General features: G+C 37.1%; 1 protein-coding gene across 1 annotated transcript in view; it reads left to right on the top strand.

Moving 5' to 3' along the window:
* Nucleotides 1-22630, top strand: part of PAFAH1B1 (platelet activating factor acetylhydrolase 1b regulatory subunit 1) — a 103398-nt gene that overhangs the window by 70477 nt on the left and 10291 nt on the right. The window contains exons 3-8 of the mRNA XM_044248144.1: nucleotides 6954-7038; nucleotides 7295-7369; nucleotides 8155-8361; nucleotides 15918-16086; nucleotides 17940-18042; nucleotides 19050-19278. Of these exons, the coding sequence (XP_044104079.1) occupies nucleotides 6954-7038; nucleotides 7295-7369; nucleotides 8155-8361; nucleotides 15918-16086; nucleotides 17940-18042; nucleotides 19050-19278 (868 nt within the window). The remainder of the gene's footprint in view (nucleotides 1-6953; nucleotides 7039-7294; nucleotides 7370-8154; nucleotides 8362-15917; nucleotides 16087-17939; nucleotides 18043-19049; nucleotides 19279-22630) is intronic.

The raw sequence follows: 22630 nt of genomic DNA, 5'->3' as shown, positions 1-22630 counted from the left end.
GATTGCATGTGCATGAGTGCGGGGAGTGGTAGAGGGAGACAGAAAACGAGAGAGAATCTCCAGCAGACTACCTGTTGAGGGCGGAGAGCGTGATGTGGGCTTGATCTCCGGTCTCTGAGCTCATGAACTGAGCTGAAGCCCAGGAGTTGGACACTTAACTGACTGAGCCACCCAGGCGCCCCTGTCTTAGTTCTTAAATATTGGTATCTGTCAAGGTTCCATCAGTTACGTTCTGGTCTCCCTTTCTTTTGCCCTCATTATATACCTTCTTCTGAATTATCTTTCATCACTTAATGTGGTTTGAATTACTACTCCCTGATTGCTAATTTTCCCAAATGCTTTTCTTACATCAGGTCTTTCTCTCAAGCCATGACCTGTATATCTAATTACCACTTACATCGTGTATCTTTTTTTTTTTTTTTAAGATTTTATTTATTTATTTGGCAGAGATCACAGGTAGGCAGAGAGGTAGGCAGAGAGAGAGCGAGAGAGAGGAGGAAGCAGATTCCCTGCTGAGCAGAGAGCCCGATGCAGGGCTAGATCCCAGGACTCTGGGATCATGACCTGAGCCGAAGGCAGAGGCTTAACCCACTGAGCCACCCAGGTACCCCTATCATGTATCTTTACTTAAATATCTTATAGCTACTTAAAGTCAGAAGGTTTAAAACTGAACTTACTGTATTCTACCTCTCTTTTTTCTTCCTCTTTTCCCCCTGTTTTTCTATCCAAGTGAATGGTATTAAACTCACTAGGAACTTGGGAATTAACTGTGTTGTCCCATCTCTTAAATCTAGTCAGTTACTAAAACAAAAGTCTATTGGTTAAAATTGTGAATCATTTTTGGCTTTAAGGATTTTGGGGTAGGTGTAGGGCTTTTTAAAGAGCAGTGTAAGTACTTTTTCTTTTTCTTCTTTTTTTTTTTTTTTTTAAAGAGTTACTTAACGTATTTTAGAGAGCGTGTGTGCACAGGGGCTGGGGATGCAGAGGGAAAGGGAGAGAGTCTTAAGCAGACTCCGCACTGAGCACAGAGTCTAATGCAGGGCTTGATCTCATGATCCTGAGATCACAAACTGAACTGAAACCAAGAGTTGGATGCATAACTGACAGTGGCACCCAGGCGCCCCATTATAAGTCCATTTTTAAAGCATATATGAAGAAAATGTAGTATATGGGTATATATAAAAATGGAACTCCTCTGATTAAAGGGAGTTGCTGAGTTCCACCTATTTAGCCAGTTTCTTCCCCATCCACTCAGTAAATGTTTTTTGGAATTACTATCCTAAATTATTTCACTACTTTCTAGTTTTATTGCCTCAATGAATTAGTCTGCCAATATATAATGCGGGGGTAATACACTTTTTACCTACTTTAGCAGGATTGTTTTCGGATCAAAAGAGACAGTGAATGTTGTTTTTTTAATTGGATTTAACATTTTATAAAAAGTATAAATGTGACATACAACTATAATGAGGTGCTGCTTTATGCACATTTGTAATCAACTACATCTTTCTTTCTTTCATCTATTCATTGCTTTTGCCACAAAACATCTTTTAAATTGCAGATGTCGAGGAGCGCCTTGGTAGCTCAATCTGTTGAGCATCTGTCCCTTTATTTCAACTCAGGTTAGGGTTAGACCTGTGTTGGCTGTGTTGGGCTTCACACTCAGCATGAGTCTGCTTGAGGTTCTTGCCCTCTGCCCCTCCCTGTGTCATGTATGCTCTGTCTCAAAAAAGTAAATAGATCTTTTTTTTTTAATATTTTATTTATTTATTTGACAGACAGAGATCACAAGTAGGCAGAGAGGCAAGCAGAGAGAGAGAGAGAGGAGGAAGTAGACTCCCTGCTGAGTAGAGAGCTTGATTTGGGGCTTGATCTCAGGACACCGGGATTATGACCTGAGCTGAAGGCAGAGGCTTTAACCCACTGAGCCACCCAGGTGCCCCAAAAGTAAATAAATCTTTAAAAAAAAAAAAAAAAGTGCAGATGTTGGGTTAAGTTACATAGGATATAGAAATATTGCAGATGTTTTAAAAATTTAACATCTTGGGGTGCCTGGGTGTCTCAGTCATGAAGCATTTGCCTTTGGCTGAGGTCATGATCCCAGGTCCTGGCATCAAGCCCAACATTAGGCTCCCTGCTCAGTGGGAAGCCTACTTCTCCCTCTCCTACTCCCCCTGCTTGTGTTCCCTCTCTTGCTGTCTCTCTCTGTCAAATAAATAAAATCTAAGAAAAAAAAATAATAACTTCTAGTTCACATTTTATAAAAGTTACATAAGCAGAATCAAAGGATAAAAACAAGGTGGTTTTTTTTTTTTTTTAAATCAGTAAATGCTAATCCAGTGTTTGGAAAGTAAAGGCGGTAAAGAGATAACATTCATAACTATTGATAAGAATATAAACTGGTACAATTCTGGGGAGCAATTTTTCAGTAGCTATCAAAATGTCCTAAAAGTGTATATAATTTTTGCCTTTGTTCAGGCTTCTGTAATAAAATACTGTAAACTGGGTGGCTTATAAACCACAGAGATTTATTTCTTAGGGTTCTAGAAGCTGGGAGTCCAAGATCAAAGTACTAACAGATTCAGTGTCTCGTGGTGCTTACCTCCTAGTTCACAGTCTCTTTTTTTAAGTGCATTAATCCCATTCATGAGGGCTCTGCCCTCAAGACCCAATAAGCACCTCCGAAGGCCCCATCTCCAGATACTATCATATTAGGTTTCAGTGTAAGAATTGGTGGGGGGAGGAGGATGACACACATAAACATTCAATCTGTAGCACCTTTTGACTCTAATGTAAAGATATGAGAAAGACTTCATATTGAATGTTTATTTGCAACATTATTTAAAATTAGAAACAACCTAAAAGTCCAACAGTAGGTAATTGCTTAAATTTGGTACATCTATGTCATAGTATATTGTGTTTGAAATATTAATAACTATAATGTTGTAGATTAATATTTACTGACAAGGGAAGAGTTTCATGACATGGTGAACAAGACTAACAGATTAAGTTACTTGATTAAAAGCCATATGGGAAGGTTCCTGGGTGTCTCAGTTGGTTGGGCAGTTGTCCGTGGCTCAGGTCATAATCCCAGTGGTCCTGGGATTGAGGCTCCTTGCTCTCCAGCGGGAAGTCCGGTTCTTCCGCTCCTTCTGTCCCTCCCCCTTCTTATGCTCTGTCTCTGTCTGTCTCTCAAATAAATAAATAAAATCTTTTTTTTTTTCTTAATGAGCTATACATAATGCATCCACGGTGATGTGAATTTATTGGCAAAGAACATGGTATGAGACAACCAGACTGAAGGGTTGGCAGTGATAATCTGTAAATGTTGTGACTTTTTTTTTTTAATTTTAAATTTTTAATTTTGTATAAACATACAATATATTTTTATCCCCAGGGGTATAGGTCTGTGAATCGCCAGGTTTACACACTTCACAGCACTCACCAAAACACATACCCTCCCCAATGTCCATAACCCCACCCCCCTTCTTCCAACCCCCCTCCCCCCAGCAACCCTCAGTTTGTTTTGTGAGATTAAGAGTCACTTATGGTTTGTCTTCCTCCCAATCCCATCTTGTTTCATTTATTCTTCTCCTACCCACTTAAGCCCCCATGTTGCATCACCACTTCCTCATATCAGGAAGATCATATGATAGTTGTCTTTCTCCGCTTGACTTATTTCGCTAAGCATGATACGCTCTAGTTCCATCCACGTTGTTGCAAATGGCAAGATTTCATTTCTTTTGATGGCTGCATAGTATTCCATTGTGTATATATACCACATCTTCTTTATCCATTCATCTGCTGATGGACATCTGGGTTCTTTCCATAGTTTGGCTATTGTGGACATTGCTGCTATAAACATTTGGGTGCATGTGCCCCTTCGGATCACTGGGACTTTTTTTTTTTAATAAGGAAAAGGAATCGTTGGTTTCCATTTTTCTCCTTTTACTATTCTTTCCTGGAAAAGTACCATCATTTATTAATCTCTTTAAAAGATAAGTCCATTATGGGCGCCTGGGTGGCTCAGTGGGTTAAGCCGCTGCCTTCCGCTCAGGTCATGATCTCAGGGTCCTGGGATCGAGTCCCGCATCGGGCTCTCTGCTCAGCAGGTAGCCTGCTTCCTCCTCTCTCTCTTTCTGCCTGCCTCTCTGCCTACTTGTGATCTCTCTGTCAAATAAATAAATAAAATCTTTTAAAAAAATAGTCCATTAAGATCATAATTTTTATAACTTGCACACATATTACATATATATGTATGTATTATTTATTATGTGAGCTTCAGAGTTTCAAGCTATGTGCTGTGTCTTCAAAGTTTCAGCATTACGGCTTGACCCTGAGGTGAGAATGAGCTAGGTAGGAACTTCAAATATTTACAAGTACTATATATGATTTGTTTACCCTTGACATTTTTTAAGAACAAAATAAAGCTAAGAAATAGATATGTTTTTTAACTTCTTTATTTCCCTTATTATTTGGGATATTCTAACCAAGGGAAATTTACTTTTGTTGAAGGTACATGTAACACAGGCTTTGACAACACAGTATTTGATGAACTATTTTAAGAGATCCATTGCCTTCCTATTTTGTATTGTTTTGGAAGGCCCAAGTAGAACTACTTGGAAATTAAGATGAAGTAGATTTCAGCTCCATGTACAGAAGATACTTCTTATGAAGCAAGTTATCCATTAGTAGAACAGGCCAAAAGGTACAGGCTGTGTAATACGAACAGCACACAGACACAGACTCAATAATAGTAAGAATTTATCTTTCCTCAGCCCCCATGTTCTTGAATGTGATGTGCTTGACCCTGTCTTCTACTAGTTATTATGCTTTAATCTTTGGTATGCTAATAATTACCTGGAATATGAAGTGTTTATAATTTCCTATTCTCTTTCTCCACTGTTTTACTTTTAACATGCCATTAAATTAAAACTTGATTCCACCAATTCTACAATACTGTTAGAGTGTTTTTATTTCCTAAAGCGTTAGGTGGGCAGTGGCTTTGATATGGTGGTCATAGGAAAATTGTCTGTGGTAGTAAAAGCACATGTCTATAATGGAATAGAATTTTTTTTTTTAATTTTTTTTTTTTTAAGATTTATTTTATTTATTTGAGAGAGAGAGACAGTGAGAGAGAGCATGAGCGAGGAGAAGGTCAGAGGGAGAAGCAGACTCCCCATGGAGCTGGGAGCCTGATGTGGGACTCGATCCCGGGACTCCAGGATCACGCCCTGAGCCGGAGGCAGTCGTTTAACCAACTGCGCCACCCAGGCGTCCCTAGAATTTTTTTTTTAAAGATTTTATTTACTTATTTGACAGATAGAAATCACAAGTAGGCAGAGAGGCAGGCAGAGAGAGAGGAAGGGATGCAGGCTCCCTGCCAAGCAGAGAGCCCGATGTGGGGCTTAATCCCAGGACCCCAGGATCATGACCGGAGCCAAAGGCAGAGGCTTTAACCCACTGAGCCACACAGGCGCCCCATAGGATTGTTTTTTAAAAGGCAGATTTATGTCTGCTGGTAAAGAATGATGGCTAAGATTGAGTTTTGTGACTGTGTAAGAAACAAATATTGATTATCTCTAGAAGACTATGCAGGAATGTGTGTGTATAGATTGTCTCTGAATATACAAAACTCTGATTAAGTGGTTACCCCAGGAACAGAATATTGGGGTCAGAAGTAAAAAGGATATTTTACTGTATAGTTATATATTTAAATTTTGTTTAACCTTGCATATATGTTAACTTTAAAATTATTTAAATTACAGTGTGGTTTCTTTTTTAAGATTTTATTTATTTGACAGACAGAGATCACAAGTAGACAGAGAAGCAGGCAGAGAGAGGGGGGGAAACAGGCTCCCTGTCGAGCAGAGAGCCCAATGCGGGGCTCGATCCTAGGACCCTGGGACCATGACCTGAGCCAAAGGCAGATGCTTAATGACTGAGCCACCCAGGTTCCCCAGATTTTCTAATTCTAAATGAATGTCTCATTCTGTGATTCTGTGATATTATACTAAGTTTAGAGCTTGTGCCCTTTTATTCACCCATTTTAATGGTTAAAATTTTCTCTGATATTAAATACTTATTAATTATAACTTATCAGAACAATTTTCTGTGCAAAACTAAATTTCAGTTGCTAGTCCTTGAGTATCTGCTAGCGTAACAGTTAGTAAAGGAAGGCTGAATATAAACATGAACAAAATTGATGATTACTGTCACAAATCGATAACTGTTCTATAAGCTTTATCTTGACTCAGGAGTCTCTGCGTCTTGCAAGCAATACATTAGAAACTTATAACTAAAAGCTCAAGAATGATGTTTTAATATTTTGGATGTACTGTGACAGAATGAAATGTGTTAGAAGCTTTTGTTCCCTTTTTTTGTGAAATACTTGTATGATTTGGAAGGGAATACTTTTTAAGAGTGTCTTAAGTTTTATGAGATTTTAAATAAAATATTTAAAATAGAAATCAGATTTTGTGGGGCACCTGGGTAGCCCAGTCGGTTGAGCATCCGGCTCTTGATTTTCCTCATGTCATGATCTCAGGGTTGCAGAATCGAGCCCCACGTAGAGCTGCATGCCCACTCTGCGCAAGTCTGCTTGTCCCTCTCCTTTCCCCTCTACCTCTCCACCTGCTTGCACATCCTTGTTCTCTCTCTTAAATAAATGAATAAATAAAATCTTATTTAAAAATGAGGTTTTGGGGGGTGCTTGGGTGGCTCAGTGGGTTAAAGCTTCTGCCTTCGGCTCAGGTCATTATCCCAGGGTCCTGGGATGGAGCCCCACATTGGGCTCTCTGCTCAGCAGGGAGCCTGCTTCCCCGCCTCCACCCCCACCCTGCCTCCACCTGCCTCTTTCCCTACTTGTGATCTCTGTCTGTCAAATAAATAAATAAAATCTTTTAAAAAAAAATCAGGTTTGTTAGAAGTCTTTTGAATTTATTTTCTTTCAGAAATCGAGCTATAGCAGATTATCTTCGTTCAAATGGCTACGAAGAGGCATATTCAGTTTTTAAAAAGGAAGCTGAATTAGATATGGTATGTTTCCCTTTTTACAATTATTCATGATATAGTTAATAAGTGGATTTTACTCAAGTATCAGTATTGAACAATCATGTCATTTATTCACAAATGTTACCACTTGTTACATGGTTCACTTTGACCCTAGATTTTCATCTCCCCCTTTTTTTGTATAATCAGATACTTAGTAACATTTGGGCTAAGGAGAATGGTCTGTATGCCTTGAAAAATGTATTTGAGCCATTTTAAAGAAGATTTTCATTTTCTTCTCTAGAATGAAGAATTAGATAAGAAATATGCTGGTCTTTTGGAAAAAAAATGGACATCCGTTATTAGATTACAAAAGAAGGTATCTGTGTTCTTTCTTTAAAGTCACTTGTATTCTGTGTTCTTATATAAACTTTCTGAAAATATTAACATCAGTTACTCTGCATTAATTAATAATTATATTTACTCTTGAAAGGCAAGTAAAAATCATTTTCATGCATTAAAAAATACTTTGACCTAGATAGGTCTTTGCTGATACATGCTCACTTGCGCAATCCAGGTGTTGGCTCCAGTGAATCTACCTAACCCTGACTTGAAAGAATTGATACTGAAAGAACTCATTTGTGCATTTAAATTGGAAGAAAGCATGTGGCCAGTATGATGGGGAAGAAGCACTAAAGTGTGTACTTAGAGAAGTCATTTTCATCTCTGAGGTTTTACTTTTATCTATAAAGTGAAGGCAGCAAATAATACTCTGGTCCTAAAATTTATACTTTCAGTGGGCAAAGTTAGTATAAATAAATAATGTTCTCATAACATGAGTTAATCCATAAAAAGCTCTTAGAATAGTTACCTAGCATGTATATGATCAATAAATGTCCGCTTTTATTTTCACTGCTTTTCCTCTAATTAGTAGATAAAAATTGAAATTTTCTTTTTAGTTAAGTAAGTTTCGGTTTTGTCACAGTAATGAAATTTTGAGTTGTATATAGATCATTTTCAATTAAAATTGATGAATGCTTTGTAAATTATTAAAATTTTTTCAAGTATCCTGCATAAACAGATACAAACTAAAGGCAGTTTTGAAAAACATCAAATATATTATTTTTATTGGAATCTATCTGTATATAACTGTTGCTTCTCAAGGTTATGGAATTAGAATCAAAACTAAATGAAGCAAAAGAAGAATTTACGTCGGGTGGACCCCTTGGTCAGAAACGAGACCCAAAAGAATGGATTCCCCGTCCACCAGAAAAGTACGCATTGAGTGGCCATAGGAGTCCAGTCACTCGAGTAATTTTCCATCCTGTGTTCAGTGTTATGGTCTCTGCTTCAGAGGATGCTACAATTAAGGTAATTTTTTCAAAATTAAAGATGAACAATAAGGTAACTATTAAAAGCAGATTTTAAAGTTAATTGAGTAAAAGAGGTAAAGAGATACTGAAAATGAAGATCTGTGCAAGAGAGATCAAGAGAGAGAGGCAAGCTGCCTCAGAGATCTGAGAGGCAAGCTGCCAGATAAGTTTACTGATGAATTTGAGAAAATTGGGTGTCACTGATTTAGTGTTGAGCCATGGGTCATGTAGTACTTGAATAACATTTTGTTCTTGGAATGAAAATATGAATGTACCTTGCTTTTAAGCAGAGATGATAGATGAAAATATAAGATTACAATATTCATACTTCATGGGGTGAATATATTTTGCAAAAGAATTCAGTAGGGGACTTAACTTGAATTGGACTCTCCTTGATGTATTTTAAATACTGCCTTTGATTCCAAACAGTAGTTCTCTCCGGGGCTGTGGTGATACAAAAGGTTTTCACTTTATAAGTTATGTATTTCTCTCATTTTTATATTTTTTACAATAAGTATATACATTTTGATATTTCATCTTTTAATCCAGAAAAAAAGTTATTTTTGTAATTCCCTTTGATCCAGACACACTACAGTAACAGTTGTATAAACTACCTGCAGAAAGATAAGTAAAATATAATTAAAAGGTTTAGGTAGGTTTTTCTCCTCTTAAGGCTTTTTCCAGATTAAGTTCTAGATTTTTAAGTTTCTTTTATAAAGGTATAATTAAGAAAACATAAGTAGATTGTTAATACTGTATATATCGCCTAGGAGCAGTCCAGTGTCAAAATACCATAATGACTTAATTGTGACTCTACTTAAAGTAATTTGTTCAAATTAGACATTGTTTTACATGTTCCTTACATGATTTCTTCTTTAGTTTCTAAACCAGTGGCTTCCTTACATCCCATGGACTGGTCGTCCATGGGGTGGGCAGCGGAGTTACTGGAAGAGAGTCTTAAATCATATGTGTACCATGTAGTCTGAAATGATTATATACCTAATACATTAACTGTGCTGTTTTTCAAGAATATGGAGACATGTATTTAAATTACTGATTTTATGATAGTCTTGTGTACTGTGAAACTGTACTGGTATCATGAGGCATAAGGATGAATAGGTTAAAAACCTGGTCTTAATTACTGATTTTGCAGCAGTGATATAAAAGCATAAACAAAACTATCCATGTGCCATCTTAAACTATACTTACTGAGTAAACTTTAAAATATTACAAATCCGGGGGCTCCTGGGTGGCTCAGTGGCTTAAGGCGCTGCCTTTGGCTCGGGTCATGATCTCAGGGTCCTGGGATCGAGCCCCACATCAGGCTCTCTGCTCTGCAGGGAGCCTGCTTCCTCCTCTCTGCCTACTTGTGATCTCTGTCTGTCAAATAGATAAATAAAATCTTAAAATAAAATAAAATAAAATAAAATATTACAAATCCGGGCGCCTTGGCTGGCTTACTTGGTAGAACATGCACCTCTTGATCTCAGGGTGGTGAATTCAAGCCCCATGTTGGGGCTTCAATTATTAAAAAAATAAAAGGTTACAATTCGAAGTGTTAAAATTTCTATGTATAATGATCATACCATATATCTTAGCAACTACTTAATAGTTCTCCCTTCCATTTACTCTTTATTTATTATGTGTACACATGGTTGTTTCATTAATGAAAAACTTTTGTGTTTAGTTTTTATTCTTTTTTAATTAAATTATTTTAGAAATAGGTTTCTTTGTTTCTGATTAATGATTTTTAATGATTTTAAGCCAGTTGTTTAGTTTATATGTGGAGGATTTATAGAATAGTTAATGCTCTTGGTTCAAGTCCTGACCCCATCACTCAAAATTAATGTGATCATGGGCAGATTAACTTTTTGTGCTTCTCTTTCTTCAGATGTAAAATGAAGATAATTAGTAGTAACCTCTTAGGGCTTTTGGTAGGATTAAATGAGTTAATATGTGGAAACTACTTAAAACAGTACTGGCCAGATACTAAAGGAGTACTTACTTGTTGCCAGCAGTGTTTCAGTATGGTGAACAAATTTTCTTCCTTTGGACTTCTTTTTTTTAAGATTTTATTTATTTATTTGACAGAGATCACAAGTAGGCAGAGAGGCAGGCAGAGAGAGAGGAGGAAGCAGGCTCCCTGCTGAGCAGAGAGCCCAATGCGGGGCTCTATCCCAGGACCCTGAGATCATGACCTGAGCCGAAGGCAGAGGCTTTAACCCACTGAACCACCCTGGCGCCCCCCTTTGGACTTTTTATACCATTTCCAGTCATCTACTATCATAAATAATGTTCTGTTTAGTCTTACACATAAAGCTTTGTTTCTCATTAAATTACTTCTGTGTATATTTTTTGGAATGAGAAGAATGGTTTTCTACTCTCCTTCCATACTTTTATTATTCAGTTTCAGTAAAACCTAGGTGATGGGGGCGCCTGGGTTGCTCAGTGGGTTAAAGCCTCTGCCTTCGGCTCGGGTCATGATCCCAGGGTCCTGGGATCAAGCCCCACATTGGGCTCTCTGCTCAGCAAGGAGCCTGTTTCCTTCTCTCTCTCTGCCTGCCTCTCTGCCTACTTGTGATCTCTCTGTCAAATAAATAAATAAAATATTAAAAAAAAAAAGAGCTGCAAAACCTAGGTGATGACTAAATGAGGATTGTGATAGAGCTACTTTTCCCAAGACTCAAAGGATTAATACAAACAGATTTTTTTGTAATTTTTTGTACTGTCTTGGACAAAGTGCTTGATATGTTTAAGGCTCGGTTTTCTCATTTTTTGGGAAGACAGTTCTTTGGCTTAAAATTATATACAACATATAGCAGTATAGTGCCTGGCAGATTTAGGTAGATGGTAAGGGCTCAGTAAAATGTAGTTAATGTTACAATTATTGATAAAAGAAATTTTTATTATTTCCCTTGTGCGTTTGGTAAATACAACAGATAGAGTAATTCATTTATATCATCAACCTTTAACCTTTAATTAATAATTTAGGGAATATATAGGATAGCTCTGTGAAAGAGTTCATAACAGTATTTTGAATTGTGCATCATTTAAATTTTTGAAATTTTTTCCCTTTTTTTTTCTTAAAGAATTTAAGATTTTATTTTTTATTTTTTAAAGATTTTATTTATTTGGGGCGCCTGGGTGGCTCAGTAGGTTAGGCCGCTGCCTTCGGCTCAGGTCATGATCTCAGGGTCCTGGGATCGAGCCCCGCGTCGGGCTCTCTGCTCGGCAGGGAGCCTGCTTCCTCCTCTCTCTCTCTCTCTCTGCCTGCCTCTCCGTCTACTTGTGATTTCTTTCTGACAAATAAATAAATGAAATCTTTAAAAAAGAAAAAAGATTTCATTTATTTACTTGACAGAGAGAGATCACAAGTAGGCAGAGAGGCAGGCAGAGAGAGAGAGAGGAGGAAGCAGGCTCCCTGCCGAGCAGAGAGCCCGACGCGGGGCTCGATCCCAGGACCCTGAGATCATGACCCCAGCTGAAGGCAGCGGCTTAACCCACTGAACCACCCAGGCGCCCCTAAGATTTTATTTTTTAAGTAGTCTCCAAACCCATAACCCCAAGATTCAAGAGTCACACATTCCACCAACTTAGCCAGCCAGGCATCCCTTGAAATGTTATTTTTGATTGTCATGTAGAACTGTTCTTCAGTATTTTAAAAAATAAACAGGAAATAAAACTGAAAAATAATTCAGCTAATGAAACAGATGAAGGAGTGCCAACCTTTAAAAAAAATTTTTATTTTAAAGATTTATTTATTTGACTGAGAAAGAGAGCAGAAGCAGGCGGAATGGAGTGGGAGAGGGGGAAGCAGGCTCCCCACTGAGCAGGGAGAATGACTTGAGGAACATGACCTAAGCTAAAGGCAAACGCTTAACTGACTGAGCCACCCAGGCACCTCAGGACTGCCAACTTTTTATAGAGTTCAAAACAAATATGAAAAACTGTAATCATGTCAGTAGAAAATTGAATTGTGGAACATGAACAGACAATTCATAGGAGAAGAAAAAAAAATGGCTAACCAAAGGAGCAGAAGTTTTGGGTTTGCTACTAATAGTAGAAAAATGCATATTAATATGACTATATATCTCAAATCTGTCAGTATATTTTGCTTTTTAGATGTGAATTCCCAGTGGTGGTAAGAATTTAATGAAGCAGGCATTCTCATTACATTTCATAAAATCTTATGAGAGAACAATTCAGCAGAATATATAAAGGGCTTAAAGTCTGTATTTTTTTTTTAAAGATTTTATTTATTTGACAGACAGAGATCACAAGTAGGCAGAGAGGTAGGCAGAGAGAGAAAAGAAGGGAAGCAGGCTCCCTCCTGAGCAGAGAGCCGAATGCGGGGCTCGATCCCAGGACCCTGAGACCATTACCTGAGCTGAAGGCAGAGACTTAACCCACTGAGCCACCCAGGTGCCCCTAAAGTCTGTATTTTTTTACCCAAAATGGTTTTTCACTAGCTGACCTAATATTGCAAAATGAGAAGAGATATTCTTTAATATTCAAAGATTTTCATTTATATAATGTTTTCTCTAATAATGAAAAATTTTAGAGGTACCTGGATGGCTTGGTCAAGTTGTCTGACTTCTGATTTTTGGCTAAGGTAATCATGATCTCAGGGTTGTAAGATTGAGGCCCCTCTTGGGCTCTGTGCTAGGCATGGAGCCTGCTTAAGATTCTCTCTCACTCTGCCCTTCTGCTCTCTGCCAAAAAATTAGCTAACAGTAGGAATTCCTTTAAAAAAAGATGTTTGCCCTAAAAAGGCAGGGGGGTGGGGTGCGCAGCACGTTGTTGGCTCAGTGGGTGCAGCATGCAATATTTGAGCCCCCCTTTGGGTGTAGAGATTACTTTAAAATCTTTAAAAAAAAAGTTTGCCAAATCTCGAATGGCATGGAAAAATACTTGTGGTGAAAAGCAAAGAAAAAATGAGCATTTATTTTTATAATCATACAAAAGGTAAATATCAAAAGAATAATAAAATTAATTCTTATTCTTGATACTTACAGACATTAAAATGCTTTGTTCACCATTTATGAAGAGACAGTGAATTTTCTGGGTGTATTTTAGAGAAAATGCTGTAGTGTTCTTTGATAAATGCATGGAAAGTTAACTGAAACTGAACTGCAAGATGATACCTTATTTGTAATATGTAAAATTTTCATCTGAACTCTTGGTATCGTTAGATACTAAATGGGACAAAAATCTTACAAAAAGGAAAACTACTAACCAGTATTATTCATGAACACATATGCAAAATTAATAAATTGTAAGCAAATTAAATTAAGCAATTTATGAAAAGGTTAATTAATACGACCCAAGTAGGATTTATCCCAGAATGCAAGATTGGTTCCACAATCAGTGTGATACACCACATCAATAAAAAACATAATGGGTTCCGAAAAAGCATCTGACAAAATTCCAACATTCATTCATGATAATAGCTGTCAGCAAGCTAGGAATGGAGCTTCATTAAGTCGATAAAAGTTTAAAAGGTGTCTGGCATAATAATTAATGGTGGAAAACAATGCTTTCCTCCTGAGATCAGAAACCAAAGACGTGGTGTTCAGTCTCAACTACTTACATTTCATGTTTGCAAAAGAGTGCCTTGTCAGTGCAGTAAGGCAGAAAAAGAAGTTAAAGGCATACAGATTGGAAAGGAAGAAATGAAACTGTCTTTACTTATAGACAACATGGTCATCTATGTAGACAGCCCAGAGAATCTACAAAAAAGCTACTAGAACTGTGGCTGAATTTAACAGAATCTCTGGATACAGGGTTACTATACAAAAGGTCATTGTATTTCTATAAAGTAGCAATGAATAATTTGAAAATTGAGATTTTAAAATGCCACTGAGTAGCATCAAAAACCCCAGAATACTTAAGGATAAATCTAACAAAATATGTGCAAAATTAGAAATCACTTTTATGTAGAAGTACTTGAATATATGGTTTAAAAAAAAAAATCTTGTTTATATTGAGAAGGGTATGTACGTTTTCTTTAAAAGAAAGTTTTTTAGGGGTGCCTGGGTGGCTCAGTGGGTTAAAGCCTCTGCCTTCGGCTCAGGTCATGATCCCGGGGTCCTGGGATCGAGCCCCACTTCGGGCTCTCTGCTCAGCAGGAAGCCTGCTTCTTCCTCTCTCTCTCTCTCTCCCTGCCTCCCTCTCTGCCTACTTGTGATCTCTGTCTGTCAAAATAAATAAAAAAATTAAAAAATAAACATTTTAAAAAAGTTTTTTAGAAGATAGTTTATTTTTCTTAGTTGAGGTTTTTATGTAGTTGTGATCACGTGTAATTTTGTGTTCTTTTTAACTTAACATTATTTTATTACGTCACAAGTTCCTTATAATCCCAGGTTTTATATCTACTTAGCCATTCCCCTAATGTTGGATATTTAGATTGTTTCCAAGTTTTCAAAATGCATTTTCTAAGTTTCTTTAAATTGGTTGATATATACCCTCCTATAAGTAAATTTGAACCTACTATAGGAAGAATGGAATCAATCTGATTTTAGAGAATGTTATTGGTGTCCGGTAAAGACTGAACTTTAGACTAGCATTTGACCACCAGAGTGAAAGTTTAGTTGTTCTTGAGGTCTGTTTCTAATATTTATTCTTTCTTAATAAAGATTTTATTTACCTATTTATTTATTTATTTGAAAGAGAGAGAGAGAATGAGAGAGAGCACGATCGAGGGGAAGAGCAGACAGAGAGAGACAAGCAGACTCCCCGGTGGGGGCTCAGTACCACAACCCTGATATCAGGACCTGAGCCGAAATCAAGAATCGGATGCTTAACCAGCTGAGCCACCCAGGCACCCCTAATATTTATTCTTAATAGATTATTATGTCTGTTATCTTAGGAGAATTATCTTTAAAAAATGTGTTAGTGACTTGCCATTTTTGCATCAGAATGATATATGCTTTTGTTAATCTACTCATGGACAGTAGCCTCCTGTGAAGTCTTTCCTTCCTCCTAGATGTCTGAGCTCTGCTTGTCTGTTAGGATTGAGCACTCTTTTTTTTTTTTTTTTTTTAAGATTTTATTTATTTATTTGACCGACAGAGATCACAAGTAGGCAGAGAGGCAGGCAGAGAGAGAGGAAGGGAAGCAGGCCCCCTGCTGAGCAGAGAGCCTGCATCATGACCCAAGCTGAAGCCCGCTGAGCCACCCAGGCGCCCTAGGATTGAGCACTCTTTATTGTGCTCTAATACTCTGCGTATAGATGCCTATCAACTTCCCCCAAAACTTTTGTCTTTAAATTTATTTGTTTACGTGTGTGTTGTCTCCTGTCAGACTGGAAAGAGACTTTGTCTTTTGGCTTCATATACCTACTCACTAGCATAAAGTGTGTGGTAGATAATATGGTACTAGAAGTCTGTTTTAATAATTATAACTTCAGTTTTCTCTAGAGAAAAGAGCAGTCTGTACTTGAAGATGTGCTGTTTCTAAGTCTCTCATTTGCTCGTACTGGTCTGCTGAGTGACTAATGTAAAATGAGAAAGAAGGGATGGGTTGATGTTAACAAAGTTTCTGGTCACTTGACAGGTGTGGGATTATGAGACTGGAGATTTTGAGCGAACTCTTAAGGGACATACAGACTCTGTACAGGATATTTCATTTGACCACAGTGGCAAGCTTCTGGCTTCCTGTTCTGCAGATATGACCATTAAACTATGGGATTTTCAGGGCTTTGAATGCATCAGAACCATGCACGGTAAGGGTAGTGGATAGTACTTTGATATTGATTTGTAACGTGACATTCCAGAGAAAAGAATATTAAACAATATTCTTTTTAATAGCATGCAGGTCCCCTACATTTAATTCTTAATTGTATCAGTGGAAGAGTGTATGATGTAAATAACCCATGGAGAAACCACAGTAGTTGAATTGTTTCAGTTATGAGGTTTTAAGTATCTCCTAGTACTGGTTTACATAAAATACTTAATTCGTTTTCAGAAATACTTTTGGATAAGAAAAACTCCTGGGACCTCTGTCTTCAAGAAAGAAAGAGAATGAAGTTATTGGGGATTTGTTTTGTTTTGTTTTGTTTTTCATTTTTCTCACTTGGGAAACTGAAGTCCACAGCAAATAGGTATAGTAAAAGCTGGAACCTGGTATTTCTTGCTCACTCTAATTTTCCACATACATGATAGTCTCAGTGTTAGGTTGTTTTCCTGAGTCTTGTCCTAGAGACTATTCTCTGAGGCCATTTGGCCTTGTGGAAAGAGCATGGGCTTTGGAATCAGGTATCTGGGTTCAAATTCTACTTGTTTCCTTTTGACATTGGGAAGTTTCAGCTTCTTTCATCTGCAAGACAGAGATAATAATACCTGTCATAGGATTGTTGTGAGGATAAAATGAAATCATATACATGAATCATCTTGGTTTAGTACCTGGCACATAGAAGGTGCCCACTTAAGGGTTTTTGTTTCTTTAAATATGATAAAATTTGAGTATTTGGATTTTACATAAAGAACACATGCTATGTTGGTAATAAAAGAGTTTTTTTTTTAAATAAATAATCGTGATGTGATTACATAGAGTATAATATGAAGGGTGTTTTTGCCCAAAATTAAGTGGGAAGCTTACCAGTTTTACCAGTTAAAGGAATTCTTTCATAAAAGAATGGAATCCTTTAGTAAAATCTAGTGTTTATGTTTCTTTGAGTAGCCTGGATCTTGTTGCTATGACTTTTTTTTTTTTTTTTGCTGTGACTTCAGTGAAAAAGAAGGGGGGAGTGGGAGTTACAGGCTTCCAGTTATGGAATGAGGAAGTCAAGGGAATAAAAGGCACAGCATAAGGAATAGAGTTAATGATATTATACTGGTGTATGGTGGCAAATGGCAGGTACACTTGCAGTGAACATAGTAGCATCCTGTATAAACTTGCCAAATCACTGTATTGTACAACTGAAACTAATGTAATGTGTGTCAACTATACTTAAATTTAAAATATTTTTTATAAAGGAGTTTTTTCCAATCGTTGTATATTCCTTAAGCTAATGATATTTATGAGGATTCTCTCGAATTTTTTCCACAAAGGATAGCTGATTAGGAATGTGAATAATGCATATAGGATAATGCATTTTTATCCCCAGGGACATCAGCAACAAAAAAGGAAATTTTCAACCATTGTTTTAAATATGGAACCAAATCTCCATTTTTATTCTTCTTTCTCTTTAGCTTTGTAAGTCTTATTTCTAACATACATCTTAGGATATCAACCATGGAAATTTTTGTGTGTATCTAGTGTTCATATATAAATATACAACATGTTAGTATATTCAAATGCTGATGATACAGATTCCTTGTAGTGTTAAAACAGTTGTACAGGTTGAATTAATCATAAATTGAGCTAGCTACTTAATTCATTATGAATTATTTTATTAAGTTACTAATTCCTTGACTTGTGTATGTAAATCCAGCTTTCTTATCAAATTTATATAAAGCCCAGTGTATTTAAAGTTGCTGTGATATTTGAAATCCCACAGTGAAATCTCACAGTAAACTGAGGTTTAATTGCTCTTGGTGATATATTCTTAATACGTTGCTGTGTTATGTGTTTTAGGCCATGACCACAATGTTTCTTCAGTAGCCATCATGCCCAATGGAGATCATATAGTGTCTGCCTCAAGGGATAAAACTATAAAAATGTGGGAAGTGCAAACTGGGTGAGTAGGTTTGGTTGAAAAGGTGTCAGCTGAAGAGATATAAAACAAATAGCCAAAATGTGTTCTGAACCAATTATTTTGACTTTAACCCCAAATGATCATGTTGCTGCTTGTGTTTATATACTTTTATGAGGTTTTAATCTCTTAAATGTTTCCGATAAAGGAACAGGAAAATTATAAAAGAAACTTCCATGTCCTTGAGACCCCTTTTCTATGCAGTGGCTTTTTTTTTTTTTTTTTAAGGTTTTATTTATTTATTTGAGAGTGCAGAGTGTGAGAAAACAAGCATGGTTGGGGCGGGGCAGGGGGTGGACAGAGCGCAGGAGAGGGAGAAGCAGGCTCCTCACTGAGCAGGCAGCCAGACAAGACACAAGGATCCATCCCAGGACCCTGGGATCATGACCTGAGCCGAAGGCAGACGCTTAATCAGCTGAACCACCCAGGTGCCCCCAGTGGCTTATTTCTCTGTGGTCTTTTTTTAGGTGATTTCTCTGTGGGTTGAAATAAAACATAATAACATTTGTGGAGGTATTCCCTTATTAGGCTGAATTTGGTTGTGCTTAGAATGACACATGATTGTTACCATAAAACCTTAATGTACTACTAGTTTTACCCAGATTAGTAGAGAGTGTCTTCTTCCCAACAAGGCTATAAATATTTTTGTTAGGTTTATTGTGTGTGTTTCATTTTAGAAGATTTTATTTCTCTCTGTAATGTGTTGTAGCTTCTTCTATAATGTGTTGATTAGTTGTTTACCTTCTATAATGTGTTGATTGGTTACCTCCTTGATAATTCTCCCATCAGCACATTTTAATTGATAGTTTGATTTTCTGACCTGTCTCCATCTTTTATTAACCATGAATATACATTTATTCTCTTGACTTACCTGTGGTTACTCTAACTTGGTGCCAACCTCTTCATTCTAGTGCATGGCTAGTTTTATATTGCTTCTGGAAAGTGTCCCAATAATTGCCATTCATGATGTAAATTATTACTTATTTTGACAGCTACTGTGTGAAGACATTCACGGGACACAGAGAATGGGTACGTATGGTGCGGCCAAATCAGGACGGCACTCTGATAGCCAGCTGTTCCAATGATCAGACGGTGCGCGTATGGGTCGTAGCAACAAAGGAATGCAAGGCTGAGCTTCGAGAACATGAGCACGTGGTAGAATGTATTTCCTGGGCTCCAGAAAGCTCATACTCTTCCATCTCTGAAGCAACAGGATCTGAGGTATTTGATTTATATGTTATTTCATTATTTTATTGCTGATATCAGAATCTTAGATAACTTTTTTGATTCTCAGATACAGGGCAGTTAATGCATTGACAAATCTGCATCCCAGAATTCTGTATCTTGAGAGTCTTTACTCTTTCGGACATGTGGAAGTTATTTATATTTTTAACCAGTGTTTATTGTCAGCTGACCCTTGACTTGTGCTGGGGATGATAGATTCTCCTGTAAAAGTGGTCATTAAATTTATCAGAAATGCCATTGTTAGTATACCAATGCAAAGTAGAACTTTCGGGAGAGGTTAAAGTTATCTTTTAGAAGAATAGCCTTTAATGAACATAATTATTTTATTTATAAATTTATGGTGGAATGCAGTTCAGTCTTTAAATACTAATTTTAAAGAATATTTCATGTGAAGGCCTCCTGATACTCTTAATCAATAGAAGCACTAACTGGAGGTTTTTTTTTAATCACCTTGTGCTCATCACAAGTGCATTCCTTAATACCCATTACTTATTTCATCTATCCTCCCACCTTCCTCCCCTCTGGTAACCATCGGTTTGTTCTCTAGAGTTAAGAGTCTGTTTCTTGGTTTGTTGCTTTCTCTCCCCCCCACCTTTGCTTGTTTGTTTTGTTTCTTAAATTAAATCATACGGTATTTGTCTTTCTCTGACTTATTTCCTTATAGTGTTCTGACTTACATTCTGACTTACTTCATTATTCTCTCTAGTTCCATCCATATCATTGCAATGGCAAGATTTCATCCCCCCGCCATTTTTTAGGGATGAATAATACTCCATTGTGTGTGTGTGAGCATCACATCTTTAGTCATTCATCAGTTGATGGACACTTGGGTTGCTTCCATATCTTGGTTGTTCTAAATAATGCCACTATAAATAAAAGGGTGCATGTATCCTTTTGAGTTAGTGGGGTTTTTTAACTCTTGAAATAAATACCCAGTAGTACAATTGCTGGGTCGTAGGGTAGTTCTATTTTTAACTTTTTGAGGAAGCTCCATACTGTTTTCCAGAGTGGCTGCACCAGTTTGCCTTCCCACCAACAGTGCAGGAGGGTTCCCCTTTCTCCACATCCTCATGAACACCTGTTGTTTCTTGTATTAATTAATTTTAGCCATTTGGACAGGTGTGAGGCGATATCTCATTGTAGTTTTTTTGTTTTTTGTTTTTTTTTTTTTTGACAGACAGAGATCACAAGTAGGCAAAGAGGCAGGCAGAGAGAGAGAGAGGAGAAAGCAGGCTCCCTGCCGAGCAGAGAGCCCGATGTGGGACTCGATCCCAGAACCCCGAGATCATGACCCGAGCTGAAGGCAGAGGCTTAACCCACTGAGCCACCCAGGCGCCCTCATTGTAGTTTTGATTTGCATTTCCCTGATGATGAGTAATGTTGAGCATCATGTGTTTCTTGGCCATGTGAATGTCTTCTTTGGAAAAATGTCTTTTCCTGTTTTCTGCCCATTTTTTAATTGGATTTCTTTTTGGATATTGAGTTATGGAAGTTCTTTATATATTTTCAATACTATCAGGTATGTCATTTATAAATACCTTCTCCCATTCTATAGGGTGCCTCTTTGTTTTGATTGTTTTCTTTGCTGTGCAGGAGGTTTTTAATTTGATGTATGTAGTCTCAGTAGTTTATTTTTGCTTTTGTTTCCTTACCTCAGGGAACCTATCTAGAGAAAAGTTGATAGAGCCAGTGGCAGAGAAATTACTGCCAGTGCTCTCTTCCAAGATTTTTATGGTTTCAGGTCTCACACTTAGGTCTTCAGTCTAAGTGTGTGTGGTATAAGAAAGTAGTCCAGTCTCATTCTTTTGTATGTTGCTGTCCAGTTTGCCCAACACCATTTATGGGAAAGACTGTCTTTCCCATTGGATATTCTTCCCTGCTTTATCAAAGATTAATTGACCATATAACTGTGGTTTTATTTCTGGATTTTCTGTTCAGTTCCATTGATCTATGTGTCTACTTTTGTGCCAGTACTATACTGTTTTTTATTACTACAGCTTTGTAATGTAACTTGAAGTCTGAAATTGTGATGCTTCCAGCTTTGCTTTTCTTTTTCAAGATTGCTTTGGCTATTTTGGGGTCTATTGTGGTTCCATACAAATTTTAGGATTGTTTGTTGTAGTTCTGTGGAAAATGCTGTTAGTATTTTGATAGGGATTGCATTAAATGTGTAGATTGCTTTGGGTAGTATAGGCATTTTACCAGTATTTGTTCTTCTAGTCAATGAGCATGGAATGTCTTTCCATTTCTTTGTGTGTTGTCTTCATTTCTTTCATCAGTGTTTTATAGTTTTCAGAGTATAGATCTTCCACTTCTTTGGATAGGTTTATTTTTAGGTATCTTACAATTTTTGGTGCCTTTATAAATGGGATTGTTTTCTTAATTTCCCCTTCTGTTGCTTCATTATTGAATGCAGCAGATTTATGTATGGTGGCTTTGTACCTGAGACTTTACTAATTTGCTTATTAATCACAGCAATTTTTTGGAGTCTTTTGGGTTTTCTAGTCTGTAGTTTCATTATATTCATGGTTCTTAATTGGTACTTTTCATTATTTCAGTCTTTTATGATTAATATCTTAAAAGTAAGTTACAGAATATTATTTCTTTGAATAAATTGCAGAGCCAGAATTGACCACATCTTTTATATAGACAGCCCTATGGAGAGTTTTGCTTTTGTTATCATACAGTGAAGTATTGGTTTCTAGGGTATAATTCAGTGATTCCTCACTTACATACAATACCCAGTGCTCCTCACAACAAGTACTCTCCTTAATTCCCATCGTCCATGTGGCCCATCCCCCACCTCCCTCCTTCCCATCAACCCTATTTGTTCTCTATCACTGAGTCACTTAAGGCTTGTTTCCCTCTATTGTGGATATTTTTAAATTACCTTCTAATAAAGGAAGGAGGAGACTCTTCCTCCTCAGCCCCCATCTCCCCACCTCCCCATCCCCAAAAATTATTTTTACAAAATGAGGCTTCTATAGTAACTTTGTATTTTGGCTGACTGGTTGCATTTTCAGATTCTTTTTACTGCCCTCTGGTGGTGGCTACTTACCATGTCACAAATTTGATTCTGGCTGGACTTTGTATAGACAGAATTAAGTAGCTTTAAATTTTTTCTTGATTACAGAAGTCTTGAACAGAAACTGAATCGTAATCTTATTAGAGATATTCTGTTTTCATATTATCTGTGTCTTTCCTATGTAAGAGCCTATGTATGTCAAAAGACCTGTGTATTTCAATACAGAAAAATAGGAAGAGTAAGTCCTAGAGATCTAAAATACAGCATGGTGACTACAGTTAATAATACTGTGTCATATACTTG

Source organism: Neovison vison, chromosome 5 (assembly GCF_020171115.1).
Source record: "Neovison vison isolate M4711 chromosome 5, ASM_NN_V1, whole genome shotgun sequence".
NCBI lineage: Eukaryota > Metazoa > Chordata > Mammalia > Carnivora > Mustelidae > Neogale > Neogale vison.
The sequence above is the reverse complement of the archived record's forward strand: the minus strand, read 5'-3'. Positions and strand labels throughout refer to the sequence as shown.